Here is a 19,377-nt window from a genome sequence, read left to right on the forward strand (position 1 = left end):
TATTCGTATAAATTTTTTTATAAATTGATGATATATGAAAGTTAATTTTTTAATATTTTGGGTGTTGTGATAAAAATAGATGTTCATCATTTAATAATTTGGACAGCTCAATTTCTAATAAGAAGAAAGTTCAAATTCTCAAAATAGATTACATTAATAAAGTTTGAAAATAAAAAATTTAGTATGTGTATAAATAAAGGGCTAAATCTCGGATACGATGCAATATATATATATATAATCCTCTCAGTTATATTGAGATAAAAATATTAGTGAATATTAATACTAAAGTTTTTTATTTATAATTTTTTATTTTATATTTATTTTCTCTTTCTTATTTATTTATTTCACAACATGTTATCAGCACGAGACTTTGATCAACATTTAGGAAGACTCAAGTAATAAATTTTTATTATGTCAAAGTTCTCTTATCTTAAATTTAATACTCTTGATATATTTGAAAATAACTATTTATCATGAATATTAGATGGCGAAATTCATCTTGATTTAATAGATTTTGGAGATACCATTAAAGTTGAAATCATCCCAGAAGGATAAAGCCAAAGCCATAATCTTCCTTCGTCCTTATCTTGACGAAGGATTGAAAAATGAATATCTCACACTAAAAGATCCTGCATATATATGAAAGAACCTTGAAGAATGATATAATCATCAAAAGATAGTGATACTTTCTCAAGCCCGATATGAGTAGACACACTTGCGTCTACAGAATTTTATATCAATAAATGAATACAATTCAGCAATGTTCTGAATTACCTCACGAATGAAATTATGTGGGAAAAATATAACTGATAATGATATGTTAGAGAAAACTTTCTCAACTTTTTATGCCTCGAATGTGCTCCTACAGTAACAGTATCGAGAAAAAGAATTTAAAAAATATTTTGAGCAAATTTTTTGCATTCTTGTTGCTAAACGTAATAATGAATTGCTTTTAAAAAATCATGAAGCGCACCCTAGATGAGGTAAATGGCAAGGTTTTAGTAGTAAGAAAAATTATGGAAGGGAGAAAAATTATGTTCACAAGAAAGGATCTCACCAGAAGTGGGATATAAAAAATAATGGACAAAATAAATCAATAGAGGATAAATATTTTCGTTGTAGTGGAAAGAGCCATTAGTCTTATACCTATCGTAGTCCAAGGCACTTAGTTAATCTTTATCAAGTATCCTTGTGAGAAAGAAAATGACAAATTTTGTTTCGAATGATATTGATAAAAATTACACCATTTATTATGATGTATTTGATTTCTTTGAGGATTCTGAAGGAAATATTGGTCATTTAATCAATAATTGAAAAGTTTAATATTTAGGTTCATTAAGTACTTATGTAAATAAATAATGTAAGAAACTTTTTGTTAAGTTTTATTTCCTATGCATTTGAATTTCAAGTACAATGTATATAAATACTGTTTAATAAAATATTTATGAATTTCAAAATTACTGAATTTGCCAAGATGATAATAATAAAATTTTTAGTATATACTATGCTTTTTAGAAAAATATTTTTAATCAAGAAAATAATTTTACTGCGCAAATATTTCTACTCATTTTATTATTATTTGTCTTTGAAAAAATGGCAAGGACATATAGTAAAGATGTTTGCCTTGCGGATAGTGCAAGTTCACACACCATTCTCAAAAGTAATATATATTTTACTCGTCTTGTGCCAAAAGAAGAATATATTAACACTATTATTGGCTCAGGCAATGTGATTGAAGGCGCTAGAAGAGCTATAATTTTGTTTTCTGGAGGAACAAAATTCATAATAAATAATGCACTATTGTCTACTAAGTCTCTAAGGAACTGATTGAGTTTTAAAGATATTTGCCGAAATAGATATCATATTAAACAATGAATGAGAAAAATCATGAGTACTTGTATATCACAACTCATGATTCAAATAAAAAGGTTATATTAGAAAAGTTACCCTCACTTTCATCTAGGTTATATTATACTAAAATTAGTGCAATTGAATCACATGTCATTGTAAACCAGAAGTTTACTAGCCCAAATGAATTCATAACTTGGCATGATCGATTGGGTCATCTGGGAACAACCATGATGCAGAGAATTATTGAAAAATCTCATGGATATTCACTAAAAAATCAGAAGATTCTTAAATCTAGTGAATTTTGTTGTGCTGCATGTTCTGGAAGTTAATTTTAAGGCCATCACCAGTAAAGATTTGATTTGAGTCCCCTGAATTCCTAGAAAGGATTCAAGGTGATATATGTGGACCTATTCATCCACCATGTGGATATTTTAGATATTTTATGATCCTAATAAACACATCTTCGAGATGGTCAAATGTTTGCTTGTTGTCTTCTCGCAACCTGGCGTTTGCGAGATTACTTGCTCAAATTATTCGATTAAAAAATGCTTCTTAAAAAAATAATTCCAATTAGAAATACAATTTTACTGCGCATATACTTTTATTTATTTTATTATTATTGTTTGTCTTTGAAGAAAATCGCAAGGACATATAACGAAGATATTTACCTTGCGGATACTGCAAGTTCGCATATCATTTTCAAAAGTAATATATATTTTACTCGTCTTGTACAAAAAAATATGTTAATACAATTATTGTCTCAGACAATGTGATAAAAAGCTTTGGAAGAGTTATAATTTTATTTTCTAGAGGAACAAAATTCATAATAAATAATGCATTATTATTTACTAAGTCTCTAAGGAACTTGTTGAGTTTTAAAGATATTCGCTGAAATAGATATCATATTGAAACAATGAATGAGGAAAATCATGAGTACTTATGTATCACAACTCATGATTTAAATAAAAAGGTTATATTAGAAAAGTTACCCTCACTTTCTTCTACGTTATATTGTACTAAAATCAGTGCAATTAAATCACATATCATTGTAAACTAGAAGTTTACTAGTCCAAATGAATTCATAATTTGGCATGATTGATTGGGGCATCCTAGAACAACCATGATACGAAAAATTATTGAAAACTCTCAAGGACATTCACTAAATAACCAGAAGATTTTAAATCTAGTGAATTTTGTTGTACATGTTCTCAGAAAAAGCTAATTTTAAGGCTATCACCAGTAAAGATTGGATTTAAGTCTTCTGAATTTCTAGAAAGAATTCAAGGCAATATGTGTAGACATATTCATCCACCATGTGGATCTTTTAGATATTTTATGGTCCTAATGGACGTACTTTTGAGATGATCACATGTGTGCTTATTGTCTTCTCGCAACTTGCTGTTTGCGAGATTACTTGATCAAATTATTCGATTAAAAGCACAATTTCTAGAAAATTCAATCAAAATAATTCATCTTGATAATACTGGTGAATTCACCTCTCAAGCTTTCGATACTTATTGTATGACCGAAGGTATAAATATTGAACATCCAGTAGCTCATGTTCATACACAAAATGGACTAGTAGAGTTATTTATTAAACGGCTTCAATTGATTGCTAGACCCTTACTTATGAGAACAAATCCCCCAACCTCTACTTGGGAATATGCTATTTTACATGTTACAGCACTTATTTATTTGAAACCAATAAGTTACCATCAATTCTCTCTCTTTTGTAATTAGTTTTTGGCTAGCAGTCAAATGTTTCCCACTTGAGAATATTCAGGTATGCGATATATGTTTCAATTGCACTGCCTTATCGCACCAAAATGGAACCCTAAAGAAAATTGGGGATATATGTTGAATATGATTGTTCTTCTATAGTGAGGTATCTTGAGATACAAACTAGAGATTATTTAAAATCCGATTTGCAGATTGTCATTTTGATGAATCAAAATGTTTAACATTAGGGAGAGAGAATAAGTTTCTTAAAAAGGAACTTAACTTGAATGCATCATCCTTGATGCATTTAGATCCTTGATCAGGGCAATGTAAATTAGAAGTTTAAAAGATTATACATTTGTAAAAAATAGCAAATAAATTACCTGATACATTTGCTGATACGAAAAGGAGAACTAAATCCTATATACCAGTTGAAAATACCCCAATTCAAATTAATATTCCAGTTGGACAAATGACCACTAAAACAAATTCACGTCAGAAGTGTGGTAGGCTTTTCGGTTCCAAAGACAAAAATTCTTAAAAAAGAAAAGAGGTCAATACTGTTCCTGTTGAAAAAAAATAAAGACATAGTAAAGACACTCGCAGTTGTCTAAAATTTTGATATAATTTTGACACTAGAAGACGTTTAGGTACTTGAAAATTATGAAAATTGTGAAAATGATGAGATCTCGATAAATTATGTCTTTACATGAGAAAAAATGGAACCAAAATAAAATAATTATCATTGAAATATTTGCATATAATGTGGCATTAAACATCATGCACGAAAGTAAAGATCTTGAGCCAAGAACAGTCGAAAAATATTGACAAAGGAATGATTGGCCAAAATTGGAAGGAGTTATGAAGGTTGGGTTAGACTCACTTGCAAAACGTGATGTCCTTGGATATATATGGATAAGTCATACTCCTTAAGTATCCCAATGATCGTAAGGCCTTTGGATGTGAAAAATGATCAATTCCATCCTAAAGAAAAAAAATGAAGATATCCTTCGTCCTGAAGTACCATATTTCAGTGTTATTGGAGCACTAATGTATATTGCTAATAATACACGACCTGGCATATCATTTGCCGTGAATTTACTAGCAAGGTATAGTTCTTCTCCAAACAGAAGACATTGTAATAGAATCAAACAAATCTTTCAATATCTTTATGGAACAGTTGATATGGGTTGGTTTTATCCATATGAATCCAAGTCACAATTAGTTGGCTACACAGATGTAGGATACTTGTTTGATCTACATAAAGAAAGATCTTAAACAAGATACCTATTCACATATGGTGATACAGTTATATCATGGAAGTCCACAAAACAGACGATAGCAGCAGTATCCTCTAATCATGTTGAAATACTAGCGATATATGAAACAAGTTGCGAGTGTTTTTGGCTCAGGAGTTTAATTCAATATATTCTGTCATCATGTGAACTAATTGATCATAAAATAGCTCTAACTATTATGTTTGAAGATAATATAGTATGCATTGCTCAATTTAAGAGTGGATATATCAAAAGTGATAGAACAAATTATATTTCGCCCAAATTCTTCTTCACTCATGATATTCAAAATCAAAGAACAATTGATATCTAATAGATCCGTTCAAGCGATAATCTTGCAGATTTATTTACAAAGTTACTTTCAAAATCCTACTTTAAAAGATTGGTACATCAGATTATGATGCGCCGATTTCGAGATATTAAATAATGTCGACAAGAAGGGAAGACTGTACTCTTTTTTCCTTGGTCAGGTTTTTCTCTGTATTGGATTTTTCTTGACAATGTTTTTAATGAGACAGTTCTCATCATAAAGGATATTGTACTCTTTTTCCTTCACTAAAATTTTTTTCCAATGAGTTTTCCTTTAATAAGGTTTTAACGAGACATAATTCTAAATAGACATACAAGGAGAAGTGTTGTGATAAAGATGGATATCCAAATTGGGGCGGCTCAATTTCTCAATAAGAAGAAAGTTCGAATTCTCAAAATAGATTGCATTAATGAAATTTGAAAATAAGAAACTTGATACGTGTATAAATAGAGAGTTAAGTCTCAAATAATAGATACACATCCAAAAAAAAAAAAAGAAATAATAACAAAAGAAAACCAGCCTTCAAAAGTCAAAACCATAGTTGAAAAACTCAGACCGACCATCCATAGTTGAAAAATTTAGACCGACCCATATGGTCGAACTGAAAAACAAAAACCAGCGACCCGATTTCTAAATCGATCTGGTCTGGATGTTGGACTTGATACGAACAAACCCGGTGAGAACCGGTTTGATTAGGTCGAGTTATGTAAAACTGGTGAACCGGAAGGTTGAGAAACCCAGACCGGTTGATAATTTTTAGAAAAAAACCCTAACCCAAAACGACGTGGTTTGATTTTTTGTGACAAAACGAGAAAGAAATCCTAGGCACTTCTCAACCCACCCACCACCTAACCCAGCTCTCTCTCTCGCGTGTCGCCGCGCCTCCGCCAGTGAGTCCTCGAGCTGTGCTTCCTGCAGCCGTGCAGCGTGTTGTCGTCGTCCGCCATCACTGCACCCAACGCCTGGTGTGCTCCAGTGCTCGCGTCTTGCCTCTCTTCCTCCAGCTGTACTTCCTGGTGAGTGCTCGCGTCTCGCCGCACCGCGCCTCCGTCCCTCCCTCTCCTCTCTTCCGTGGTTGTTGCTGCCTGAACTGCTGCTCGTCCTCCACCTTCTGCCTCTGCAACAACAGGTGAGCATTTATTTTTTTTCCAGGTTGATTAATTGATGTTATTGCTGTGAATTTTATTGTTGATTGGTTTATGTGCGGATTAGAAGTAAATATGGCAGTGGTTGAATTGAAATGTTGAATTGGTTTCTGAATTGGTTTACGAATATGAATATGCAGGGGTTTGCTGATTATGAATATGGTTTAATTGTTGAATATGCAGCGGTTTTGTTAATTGTTGAATTGGTTTCGCTGATTATGAGTTTTGTTGATTGTTGATTGTTGCTGTAATGATGCTGGTTTGTTTTGCTATTAGTTACTTAGTTGATTGAATTTTTTTTCTTTTATGGGATTTTAAGATGGCTTCATCAGAAACACCATCATCCCAAGAACGTCATATGAAGACGGATATCTAGACTTTGAAATTATTCTTTGGACATAGTTTATAGATTTTTATTTTTATTGTGTCAAATTAAGATACTACTGTAGTGGTGTTGTCTAATTTTATGTCTATTTTCGTATGTTATTTTTAAAATTTGAGACTTGCTTCAAATTTAGTGAAAATATGTATTTCAAAATTCAAAATTTAATTTTATGTTTTTGATTATTATATATTTTTATTTAAATAAGACTGGTTCAACTAGTGATTTACCGGTTGAACTAGAGATTCAGTGACCCAGTAATTTGACCGGTTCAGTCACTGGTCAGTTCTGACAACTATGTTCAAAACCACCACCATAAACCTCTCGCACTGCAGATCTCACAGGAAGAAAGCTGTGACTCGACGGTTCTATCTGTTCCGAAAGGAAGAAAGCTCAGAAGTTGAGGTACCACTCTATGACTCTGTTTCTCTCTGATGATCTAAAACCCAGTTAATGTAAGAAGAAAAAATAATGTCAAACTAGCGCGTGGTTTGGTAACCAATTCCTCAACTAACAGCTACTCACCAATATATAAAAATAAAGGAAAAAAGTAAACAAATCATTCTGAGTTTCTTAACTGGAACATATTTTCATGTGAGAAACATCAATAAATTGAGCACAATTCTGGAAATTGAGTCTCAATTTTGAACCTATTTGATTGTTGTTTGCAGTGGTAGCAGATAACTGGGAGCGGAAATCCTGTTTAGGAAATTCAGTGTTGTCAGTGAATATGGCTGTGAATGAATTAGACACGGAACAAGACCTTGCACCATCAAAGAAGAAGCCACTTTCTGAGGATGAGAAGAGGTATATATCTTTGGTTCTTTTTGTTTTATTTGAAGTTTGATGATGATTGCATTCCAAATGTTTTTGTTTTGGGAAAATAAAGGAAGAAGAAAATTGTGCCTGGGAGTTTGATGAAAGCGGTTGTGAGGCCTGGTGGTGGTGATTCTGGACCTTCAGATGGTGATCAGGTTATTTTTGTGATATGTGAATATGCATTTTTCTAGTATATAATAGGTAAAATATAAATGCTTGTGTTAATCAATGTATATGTTTTCTATCTCAGGTTATTTATCATTCCACAGTTCGAACATTAGACGGAGTGCTTGTGGAATCTACTAGGTCTGATTATGGAGGTGAGCTCATTTAATTTAAGTTGTTTCTTGCCTTATTAATGCCCATGATTAAATTGGTGAGTGTGAGTTATGGTGATTGGTGTGCATTTTGTTCCAAAAATTGATTGATTTAATCCTGTAATTGTGGTTACTAATTACGTGATTTGTCCTTTTTTGTTTAATAATTGAATTGGATGAGGTACTACTTCTTCGTAATCTCCTAGACATTTGTAAATCTTGACTTAGATTCCATTGTTTGCTTGAAACTCGATATGCAAATTCATAATGGAAAGCACTTATATAGAACATTTTGGAAGTTGAATGTTCAAATATCTTAAATTAGGCTTTAAATGGCAATATATCTTTGATTATTTCCTGTTGAAGACATAGTTCCTAGGTTAGATAACTGTTTACATCATTGCAACAGGCAAGGGCACACCAATAAGACATGTTTTAGGCAAAAGCAAGATATTATTGGGCTTGCTGGAAGGAATCCCAACAATGTTGAAGGGTGAAGTGGCAATGGTAACATGCTAATTATTGAATGTTGTTGTCTTCCTGGTCTAAATCGATGTGATTTACTTAGAAAGAATAGGTTTGTGTTTTCTGCTTTTCTACTTTTGTGTAGGGTTTGATATGAGGATTTAATGATATATATTTTACACACACATTCTCAATTTCTGTCTTTATTAGGCAGAGATATTCTATTTTTATCATTTTTCTTATAATAAAATTTTCTTTAAACTGAAAAATTGCATAACTCTATTGGTTATTTTTTTTATTAACTAGATTGTGTAACCTATTCTTGCAGTTCAAGATGAAGCCTCAGATGCACTATGGTGAGGATGATTGTCCTATTTCTGCTCCTGATAGTTTTCCAAAGGAGGATGAACTTCACTTTGAAATTGAGCTGATAGAATTTTTCAAAGCCAAGGCAAGGATGTATGCTTTTGACTTCTTTTCACTTTCGTTCTCCATCTGTCATATCCTAGTGAATTTTGGTTTCTGCTTACTTTTTGCATATCTGAAGACTTCCAGTTGTTAATTGTGGTTCTCTTCTGATCACAAGATTATTATTCCCTCTTTGCTCAAATAAGTATCCACTTTTGAATTTTCATGTGGATTAATAAAATGATTGCAATGTGTTGGAGTCATAAAAGTTAAAAAGTAAGTTGCAAAAATTACCCTTGATAGCAATAATTACTCTATTTAATTATTTACTACTTTTATTCCCTCTCATCCATTAATTAGGGGTATGACTAGAAAAAAAATGGTAATTTTACATTAATTTACTAAATGGACACTTATTTGTGAAATATATTTTTTTTTTTGAAAAAAAAAGCTGGATACTTATTTGAGAATGGAGGGAATATTATTTTTTTATTGTCTATATTTTCAATAATATTGTAGTGTTTGTTAACTGTATTCATAAATATTCTTGCTGTGTTCCTCAGTAGTGCAGAACTGGTTTTCTGGTGTTTATGTGGTATTTATATTCCTTTTTGAATAACTACTTCTGGTATTGAACTTTGTTCTAATTATATTTTGTGATTTTGTTTATATTTCCAGGTTGTTACTGATGATTTGGGAGTTGTGAAAAAGGTATAATTGGTTTGGATTCTTCATAGTTAACGAAAGTTTCTATATGTTTTTGTGGTTTTGGATGACTGTAATAAGAAATGTGGTTGTTGAACCAAAGATAAACAAAAAAGATTTGCTTGTGTCTCAAACATGGGAGTCTACACTTCATATAAGTAGAAGGTTGCCACCCAACTGCTTGTGTCGTTATTGTCATATGCTAGTGTAAGATTACCATTGCAGCCAAATTAAACAGATAATATGGAGAATAGAGCAGAATATAGTGTATAGTGGTAGATAAATCTGAAGAATAGAGTAGATAGCAGAAGAAGATGGAATAGAAGTGGAGGGGATGAATGATATCATTGAGATATCATTCTTGCCTCAGTAAATGTATTGAGATATGCAGAAAAGGAAGATATAAGTAGCATTCGAGAGGCTACTACTCTCCTATGAGTTCTATCAAGCCTAATTTCCCAGATAAAAACCCCTTGAACTCTCTTCTCCTCTCTTATAGACAATCTCATCTCTCTCTCTCTCTCTCTCTCTCTCTCTCTCTCTCTCTCTCTCTAGTAAATGTATTGAGATATGCAGAAAAGGAAGATATAAGTAGCATTCGAGAGGCTACTACTCTCCTATGAGTTCTATCAAGCCTAATTTCCCAGATAAAAACCCCTTGAACTCTCTTCTCCTCTCTTATAGACAATCTCATCTCTCTCTCTCTCTCTCTCTCTCTCTCTCTCTCTCTCTCTCTCTCTAACAATATTATCATTCACCTTGTCCTCCTAAATCATGTGAGTGCAAAACAGCTAGCATTAAAATTATTTACTAATTTGATTGTTCCAGTTCAAGATAGAGTTCAATGCTGCTTGAAATTTCAGAGTTTGTAATTTTATACATATATTATATTTATAGTTAGTTTGTTTCTTATGTTAAATTCGTGGATTCAAAATTTTGTTAACATGCAATCTGAAAAAGGCACCCTCTTTTGATGAGAATTGTTCATTTTAAATCCGTTATCCGAGTTACATTATACATTTCACCATACAACTATTTTTATTACTGCAGGTTATTAATGAAGGTCAGGGTTGGGAATCTCCAAGAGAACCTTACGAAGTGAAGGCTTGGTAAAACTGATCTTTGTTTTCATTTTTGTATTGTCCTTCCCCACTTGTTTTAGGCTGTATGGAACTTTGTGATGATATTTTGTTTGGTCATTACCAGGATTTCAGCAAAGACAGCTACAGGGAAATTGATTATGTCACATACAAAAGGAGAACCATACTTCTTTACATTTGGAAAATCAGAGGTGGTTAAATTAGATATCTTTGCTTATGTATCTGTTATTTTCCTGTTAATTGTTTTGTCATGGAATACTTGTACTGCAATGAATCGGTTGCCTTTAATATGCCAAATATTTCTGTGATTTGATGAGTTCTGCTTATATATTTATTTTTCTTGATTCTGCTAGGCATTTTGTTCCCTTAAAGTTAATAACAGCAGTAGGCAGCAGGGGAAAAATAATACATTTCTTAGGCATTTTTGCATTAGAAATATCCTAGAAAAATGCTTGTTGACAATAATGTTGATTGCTACGCTTTTCAACTTGGCAATTACCCTACCTCTGTTGAAATCAGGTACCTAAAGGTCTTGAAATGGGAATAGGAACAATGACTCGGGAAGAGAAGGCTGTTATATATGTTACAAGTCAGTATTTAACTCAGTCTCCACTGATGCCTGTAATAGAGGATTACGATGAAGTGCAGTTTGAGGTGGAGCTCGTCCACTTTATTCAAGTGAGCAAGATCATTCTAACTATAAATCGTGATTTATTATTGAGCTTGTTGAGGAATGAAATCAAAATGTTTCAGCATTCTTCTTTAATTATCTAATTTTCTTTTTTAAGTGATAGATTTATAGATCTTACTTTCTATTCTGCATTGTTGAGTCCCCATAACTATTTCCTGATATGTATCTTGCATAGTTGTATTTTCATTGTATGTCAGTATAACTTCATATAATAGCCAAACGATTGTGGTATTGAAGTTGGAATTATATTCCTTGTTAACTGGAAAGCTCCTGGCCAGTAATCTTGGTTGCTCTTAATCTAGGATGCACGAAATGGGTTTGTAACCTGTAATGTTATTGGTATGACCATGGGTGTGGTATATTTCTGGTATTTCCCTAGGCGGTTTCGCTTGAAGCAAACTTATACTTTGTATTGATGCTAGTTATGTTTGAAACATTTTATATTCTTTTCTCCCTGAGCAAGACATTGAAAAGATGTGAAATTTCTTGCTGGTGACATATCAACAGGTGAGGGACATGCTTGGAGATGGGCGCCTAATAAAGCGCCGCATTCGTGATGGCAAAGGTGCGAACTAAGAATTTAGTGTTAGTATTAGGACTTCATGTCTTATAATGGAAATACATAATAACAATTTTGTGGAACATGCCTTGCTGATTGTTGAGTCATACCAAAGATGGTTTTTTGCTATGAGTTCAATCCTCATTGTGTTTACATGAAAAACTAATTATGTTCTTGCACTTGCGTAGCCTTTGTGCTAGTTCTTTTTTTTTTTCTTTTTTTTTGGATGACTTATTATCATATTGCATTTTGTTTGTTACAAATAGGTGACTTCCCAATGGATTGCCCTCTTCATGACAGCCTACTTCGTGTACATTACAAGGGCACGATTGTCAATGAAGAAAATAGAGTATTCTACGATACAAGAGTTGATAATGATGGTGAGCCTTTGGAGTTCTGCTCTGGAGAAGGTCTGGTAAGTTGTGGCATAAATGAGCTAAAGGGCTCTTTGGATATTCATTTTCCATAGGTTTTTCTGTCTGGAAAATCCTTTTGTAGAAAGTCAATTAATAATGTCCCCTTTCTGTTATAAACCTTGGAAATTTCCTTTACATATGTTGTTGCACTGTAATCTCCTATTTCCTTTCTGTTAGGTGCCAGAAGGATTTGAAATGAGTGTTCGTCTGATGCTTCCTGGAGAGATAGCTCTTGTCTCATGCCCCCCTGACTATGCATATGATAAGTTTCCAAGGTTTGCGATTAAACCCTTTAAACTTTGACCTTCAATTTATATTTCTTGAAGTATTCCACTGCATTGGCAATCAAAATATCTCAATTCCACATATTTCTTTCATGATCAGGCCAGCAAATGTCCCTGAGGGTGCTCATATTCAATGGGAGATTGAACTTCTTGGTTTTGAAATGCCAAAGGTATGTTATCAATAACTTTAGTTAAATTCAAATTATTTAATGTAGTTGTATATTTACATCTAGCAATTATAAGACCTTCAATGCTCCAATGTAGTGAAGGTGTCAATTGAACGTAGAAATTATAGATAAGGATGATAATTCAAATATCAAACTGCAGGTGATAAACAACAAACGGGGAGTTAAATCTCATCATCAAAGAATATAAAATTAGCTTTTTTCTATTTTGCAAATCTTTGATCCCTTGTTATTTCTATGTTACAAACTACACACCACTTCCTTCTGCATTATAATTTAATTCTCATTGCAGGACTGGACTGGATTGGACTTTAATAGTATAATGAATGAGGCTGAGAAGATCAGAAACACGGTATGCAAAAGATATGCACAATTTTCATCATTCAATCTTTAGCTTGTTATTGGTTATGACATGATGGTGCATGGCACAATTACCAGATATGCTTGTGCATGTCTTTTTTTCTGTATTTTGAGCAGCACTATATGGGGAAGGAACCAATTTACCACTTCCTGTGAAAGAAACCTGTAGTTTTATTTCAATTGTGTACATATGCATATTCACACTAATGGACAGATGACACTTTATCTATCACTATCGTGCAATGAATTAGTGGTTTACTCTTGCACTGAATTTATTTCAAAGTCGTGCTTTACTGTTGCACTGAATTTATGACTGATCTACCATCTGTTGGAAATCCCTGAATAGATGACTATAGGTGTAATATTGTTTGATTTCTTGTTTCTTCAATTTGCTTTTAATTCTAATCTGTTCTATATAATTGTAGCTTCAATATGGTTTATTTGGTTGGTACATATTATTTGTTTTCAACTTGTGCAATAATCCCTTACGTAGGCATAATAGAATGCAATGTATTTACCTTTGTTTTGAACAAAGAATTGAATGTCTCCTGCTGCCAATTTCAGGGTAACAGGCTATTCAAAGAAGGAAAATATGAACTTGCAAAGGCAAAGTATGAAAAGGTATATGTCCTCTTGTGATACCAAATCATATACAAGCAACAATAGTTCTCGTACAAGGCTCTTATTCACCTTCCTTAAATATCTTTTTTGCATTGATGTCAGAAGTGTTGGATTTAGCCAGATAAAAACTATGTATTTCCAGATATTTCGTCCTCATTGAGTAGGAAACTAGGATTCTTAAATCTCAATAAACACATACTCAAAATTCCCACTTTTAGTTTATGATGTCATGCATAGCAACTGTCATTATGAATAGTGTTCAGAATTAGTGGACCCATGGATGTCTTGTAGATCGGATAGTGAGAGAATAGAGAAAAGATAGATACTCCTATCGTAAAAACAAACTTTGGACCATGTATTACTATTTCCATGGGAAACTGTAAGGCCTAGCAGTAGCAGCAGAATAAGAATAGAAGCTGTAGTATAGAATTATAGAAGAGAGTAGAAGAAAGAGCGGATAAGAAACAGAGGAGCTGGAAGATATCAAGGTGATACTCTGCCGGTGTCTGATGTCTGATGTATTCATTGAAGAACTAAGTATTGAAAGGAAGGAAACAAGGTAGCATTCGGGAGGTTATCACTCTCCTAAGGTCCTCCCCAGCCTAGATCCTTCTCCGTGTTGATTCCCTTCATCCCCGTTATATACACTGGCAATCCTGTCTCCTATAACATAATTCATCCCTCACTTGTGCCCTCCCCACCAAATTTTCCGGCTGTCCTATTTGTTACCTCAGCTGGTCTCACTCTATTTGTAAATAAAAGGCAAAGGAGCTATTTTACCTTTCCCTTCTCTAACTAACTTAACTGCTTTTTCCTCATTCTTGTTTTCTTTACTTGGGTACTTAACAGTGACAAACATCTATTTTTAGTTAGGCCTTTCTCTTGTGTCAGTAAAATGATGGGGTAAGTCTATATATACAAGGTCTATATCACATTCACCTCTTAAGTAGTATTTTTCTGTCATCAAGATATTGATGTTAAAACGGGATAAACAGTATGATCAATAACTATTTAAGTGGTTTTTTGCTGTGTCAAAGTCTCACCCTACCATGATACCATTGAAACTTGCTAACATTATGTGGTTGTTGGTAACAGGTGCTACGAGAGTTTAATCATGTTAATCCACAAGATGATGAAGAAGGAAAAATATTTGCAGATACACGGGTAAGCGATCTTGTGTCTCTTTCCTTGTTTTAATTTTTATTAATATTCTTAAGAAATGTAGACTAATTCTTTTTGTATATCTTTTTCACTCATGATTAAAGAATTTGTTACACCTTAATGTTGCTGCGTGCTATCTGAAAGTAGGAGAATGCAGAAAGTCCATTGAGACTTGCAACAAGGTATGCTTCATCTCTGCTATCATGTATCTTCTCTTTATTTCATTTGGATAATTTTTATTACTTTGAATTTGAGGGTAAGCCTTTTGTTGGTAAAAGAAGTTATTAATTTTTAAGTAGATAATTGATGTTCCCTGTTGAGAGAGAATGAAAATATAAGAAACGTATGGGCTAATTACCAAGTAGGCACTCAGCACTGTTTTTTCTAATTAGCAAGTAGATCTTCTTACTGTACTTGGCTTAGCATCTAAGATTTAGGGACTCCTTGGATCTTTATGAAACTCTTGTTGTTATTTTGTTTTCTTAAATTGAACATAGCATTTGGCTTTATGTTCTGTATATTAAATAATGCCTCGTAATATGCTTTCTTCATTGAATGATGCAGGTTTTGGAAGCAAAGCCTGCACATGTCAAGGGTTTATATCGTCGTGGAATGGCCTACATGGCTAATGGAGATTTTGAAGAAGCAAGGAATGATTTCAAAATGGTACGGATCTTCATACTGTACTGGATTTAGAATCTAAGATGTAGTCTCATCCATTTCTAAACTCACATATGCGCTATCTTAGATGATGAAAGTTGACAAGTCAGCTGAACCTGATGCAACTGCAGCTCTTTCGAAATTGAAGCAGAAGGAACAGGTCGGTTTGAAAGCAGTTATTATCTTCTAATATTGAACTGAATTTGACTATAAATTGGCCTTGTTTTGGTTCAATTATTTCCTGCTCCACCACAAACTTTAACTGTTTGAAATAATTAATCTATGAACTGGAGCCATGCCTGTTTGATCTTTGGTTTGGTTTGACCTTATTCTTATATCATTTCACATGCAGGAAGTTGAGAGGAAAGCTCGGAAACAATTTAAAGGGCTTTTCGACAAGAAGCCTGGAGAGATTTCAGAAGTCAAAGCTGATGAAGATGGAAATCCAAGTACAAGTGAAAACCAGGACAGTGAAGAACACAGTGACGCCGATGGAACAAATTCAGAGGATTCTCATGAAGCTGCACCTGACGCACGTCCAAGGAGTTGGATCTCTCTCTTTTGGCCTACTGGCAAAAGAATTTTTGAGTCTCTTGGTCTGCAAAGATGTACCATACTGTGATTTAACTTAAAAACATGAGATTTTAGCCATAACACAAATTCTTAATGTATTTGATGAGGTTACAAAGGCTGAATTCATAAGCCACGGGCAGTTGGGCACCTATCCCTTAATTAAAGGAGGAAATAGCATCCTGCCTTCCTCTTTAACTAGAGATTTGGGAAAATAAATTATAGATATTAACAGCCTAAGGAAAGATTTTTTCCTAAACTGTACAATTGAGCAGTTTGTTGACTTGATTGTGAAATAGTGACCGGCATTCATGTGCGCTATCTAAAAAATAGTTGGTGTGGCTATTGTTTTTTAACTTTATTATTATTATTATTATTATTATTATTATTTTGAAAGAAGGAACAAGCTCAACATATAGAGTGGAGCGTACAAATGTCAGAAAAAATAAACTAAAGCAACTCCTATGTTATGTCCGACATAGCCATCAACAAGGACAATTTACCATAATAAATAAAGTGGCTTCTAATATTACCAATATACACAATTTACAAAATGGATACCAAAATGTATTTTTCTCATAAACTATGTAAACCGCGACAGGAGATCCGCGGTTTACAAATACACGTATACCGCTACAGGTGTCGCGGTGTGAATGAGTAGGCGGTTTATGCGTGAATGAGCAGTGTGCAGAAACATAAAATAAAGTAAGTCCATGGTAAATAAAAACATACATAACACATACATAAGTCCATGGAAGTAAACTAAGTACCATCACATAATACAAAAAGTACACGACAAATCAGACATACATAGGTATCATCAATGAAAACATAAAATAAACAGCTACGGCTCCTGCCTGTTCTCATCCTCCTCGTGAGAGTCATCCCCGAATAAGCCTAAGAGATGCGACCCTGTACCACATCGAGCGGCCCGTCTCACTCTGGCTGGCCTCTGGCGCTGCTGTGCTGGAGGATCGACGGGCATGCCCACCCCTGGGACCCCGCCCTTGCCTGCTCAGTGGGTCTATCACCAGGACTACCAGATGCAACCCCTGATGCACCACCCCGACGCTGAGGACAGCCACGCCGGACACGGTGATCGGCATGTCCTACTCCGTCGCCACCAGCTGTGTCATCCTGAATCATCTCATCCAGCCATCGCCACTCCTGGTCTGTAGCCCGGGTACCAATGCGTCGTCGCCTCTCCACGCGCCTGTTATCAGGCACGTCCAGCATCGGAACCCTAGAAGGCACATGTGACGAATCTCTCTGAATAACATCCTGACTGATCTCCTCTGTCCTAGGATCGGCAATCAAAAAATCCGACGACAGAAATTTATGAGCCACTCTGTACCACCATCTCAGAAAGTCTGCCGACAGCCCGGGATCAGGCACCCGAGGGATACTCAGAACAGAATCAACCCTGTTCTCCAACTAAGGTGCCATACCTGATAGTAGCTCGGGAACCATCTGTCCCCACCCCTCCCATCCTTGGAATGGAGCCAGTCTATATTCGAGGCCGGCTCAGGCTCGTGCTGAACGCCACCCAGCTGTGGCAGCACCCTATCCATCTGGTGCCACTCAATAACGGCGAAGTATATCAAACAAGTACATGCGCGCCATAATCGATTGTGCTCCTCTGTGAGAATCTCTGGATGAACAACGGCCATCACGTCAAGCGAAGCATAAGACTCCCAAACAATCTACAAACGTTGACAGAACACTCCGTTAGTCCATTAACTAATAAATATATAGTTAATTACTAGATAAAAATGAAAACAAAATGAATAAACTTACATCTCAATCACCTAAGCGGTCCAATGAAAGGCGACACTTGATAACTCTCTCCTCCTTGTGGTCGGATGTCGGTAAGTAGGTGGCCCACCTGAACGAATACAATGTTTTACACATGTATAAATTGCTAATGACCTAGTTAACAGGTAGAACCATAATAAAAAAAAGTTACAGTTCAAGTCTAACTGTGCAGATATGTATACCTAGAAGCTAATGGGAAGGAATAGGCGTCGAATCCTGCGGCCTGAGGCTAGGAAAACACCAGAAAATCTATGACTGTAGTAGCTGCAAGGGGCCTGCCAAGTTTGTCGCGCTTATGTTGGCTACCCGACACATGCAATGATATAGCCAAGCCAACGCTGCCGACCCCCAACTATAACTGCCTATATCATCAAGCCTCACCATAAAAGGCAACCACCGTATATGAACCCGATTTCCACTCTTGTCACCGAACAACTGAGTGAAAAGTAGCATCATAATATAAACCCGTGCATATATGCGTACGGTGTCCTCTGTAGCATCATCCAGCAGCACCCTGAACCTCTCATGAAACCAAGTGAAGTGGACTGTATACTGCTTTACCTTATTCTGTGGTGGAAGCTTGTCAAACAGTTTCTGAAACCATTCCCACGCCGGTTTGCCTTCGTCCATAAGCTTCTCACAATCTGTAAGGCACCCGGATAAAGGTAAACTATCCACGGGCAGCCCCAACTGGTATGCTACATCCTGCAGCATGATATTCTCTCCAAAAGGCATATGAAAGGTATGCGTCTCAGGACGCCACCTCTCAATGAAAGCGCTGACTAAGGGCTCGTCCAACCAGAATAACCTTGCGTTGAGCCTTGCCAGGTGGTACAAACCAGCCCTCTCTAGATATGGTATGATCCTGTCATTTCTGATGCCTCCGGACACTATAAATACACCTAGTTGGCTGGAGCATGTGACAGAAGAAATCAAATAAATAAAAAATCAAACACTAATTTAAAGTAATCTAACACAAAAAATACAATATTAAAGTTTAAAAAGGTAACATGTAAGACCCAAGAAAATTATAAAAGGATTAATTGGATAATTAATCATCAAGTTAAAATAGTTAAAACACGTCTGGACGGAGTCAAAAATCAAGACTAAGGAATTTGAAGATTTAACTATGATAATTGGATTTAGTGAATTTTTTCGAATGGGAAAAAGTAATCTTCTGTGGAAATACGCATAAAAACGCGTACTGGTAATTCAACCGGCAGTACCGGCTTAAGTTAGTCTGGCACTGCAAGTGAGTAAATTAATTATAAGTGAATAAGATTAGGAATTTAGAATTTATAATTTGAGAAGATAGAAATATTTAAAATATGAATTTAAACACTAATCTTAAAGGTTTGGGCCCAAAATTGGGCTAACGGGCCAAATCGAGTGAACTGGGCCCAAGTGACCCAAGCCCACACTATATAAAGATCTGTTTCAGCACAAAATACCTCATTCTTTCCTCCTTTCAAAGAGAACACGGTGAGAGAGAAGAGAGTAACCAAAACCTAGAGCTGTATTCACTTTCATCTTGTTTTG

The 19,377-nt window shown here is 34.8% G+C and overlaps 1 protein-coding gene across 1 annotated transcript; it reads left to right on the forward strand.

Moving 5' to 3' along the window:
* Positions 5,991–16,377, forward strand: LOC107628286 (peptidyl-prolyl cis-trans isomerase PASTICCINO1). Its single transcript, XM_016331038.2, has 22 exons — positions 5,991–6,304; positions 7,038–7,107; positions 7,374–7,509; positions 7,592–7,676; positions 7,772–7,841; positions 8,248–8,345; positions 8,632–8,754; positions 9,390–9,422; positions 10,467–10,525; positions 10,623–10,707; positions 11,036–11,194; positions 11,715–11,772; positions 12,033–12,181; positions 12,360–12,457; positions 12,567–12,636; positions 12,944–13,003; positions 13,576–13,632; positions 14,728–14,796; positions 14,898–14,975; positions 15,358–15,459; positions 15,542–15,613; positions 15,806–16,377. The coding sequence occupies exons 3-22, from the start codon at positions 7,433–7,435 to the stop codon at positions 16,073–16,075; spliced, it is 1,872 nt and encodes a 623-aa protein (XP_016186524.1). The 5' UTR covers positions 5,991–6,304; positions 7,038–7,107; positions 7,374–7,432; the 3' UTR covers positions 16,076–16,377.

Source organism: Arachis ipaensis, chromosome B01 (genome assembly GCF_000816755.2).
Source record: "Arachis ipaensis cultivar K30076 chromosome B01, Araip1.1, whole genome shotgun sequence".
Classification (NCBI taxonomy): Eukaryota; Viridiplantae; Streptophyta; class Magnoliopsida; order Fabales; family Fabaceae; genus Arachis; species Arachis ipaensis.

Coding starts and splice junctions, on each gene's coding strand:
- LOC107628286 (XM_016331038.2), top strand. CDS start 7,433: ATGGCTGTGAATGAATTAGACACGGAACAAGACCTTGCACCATCAAAG. Junction 7,510..7,591: donor CTTTCTGAGGATGAGAAGAG/GTATATATCTTT, acceptor GGGAAAATAAAG/GAAGAAGAAAATTGTGCCTG. Junction 14,976..15,357: donor CCATTGAGACTTGCAACAAG/GTATGCTTCATC, acceptor TGAATGATGCAG/GTTTTGGAAGCAAAGCCTGC.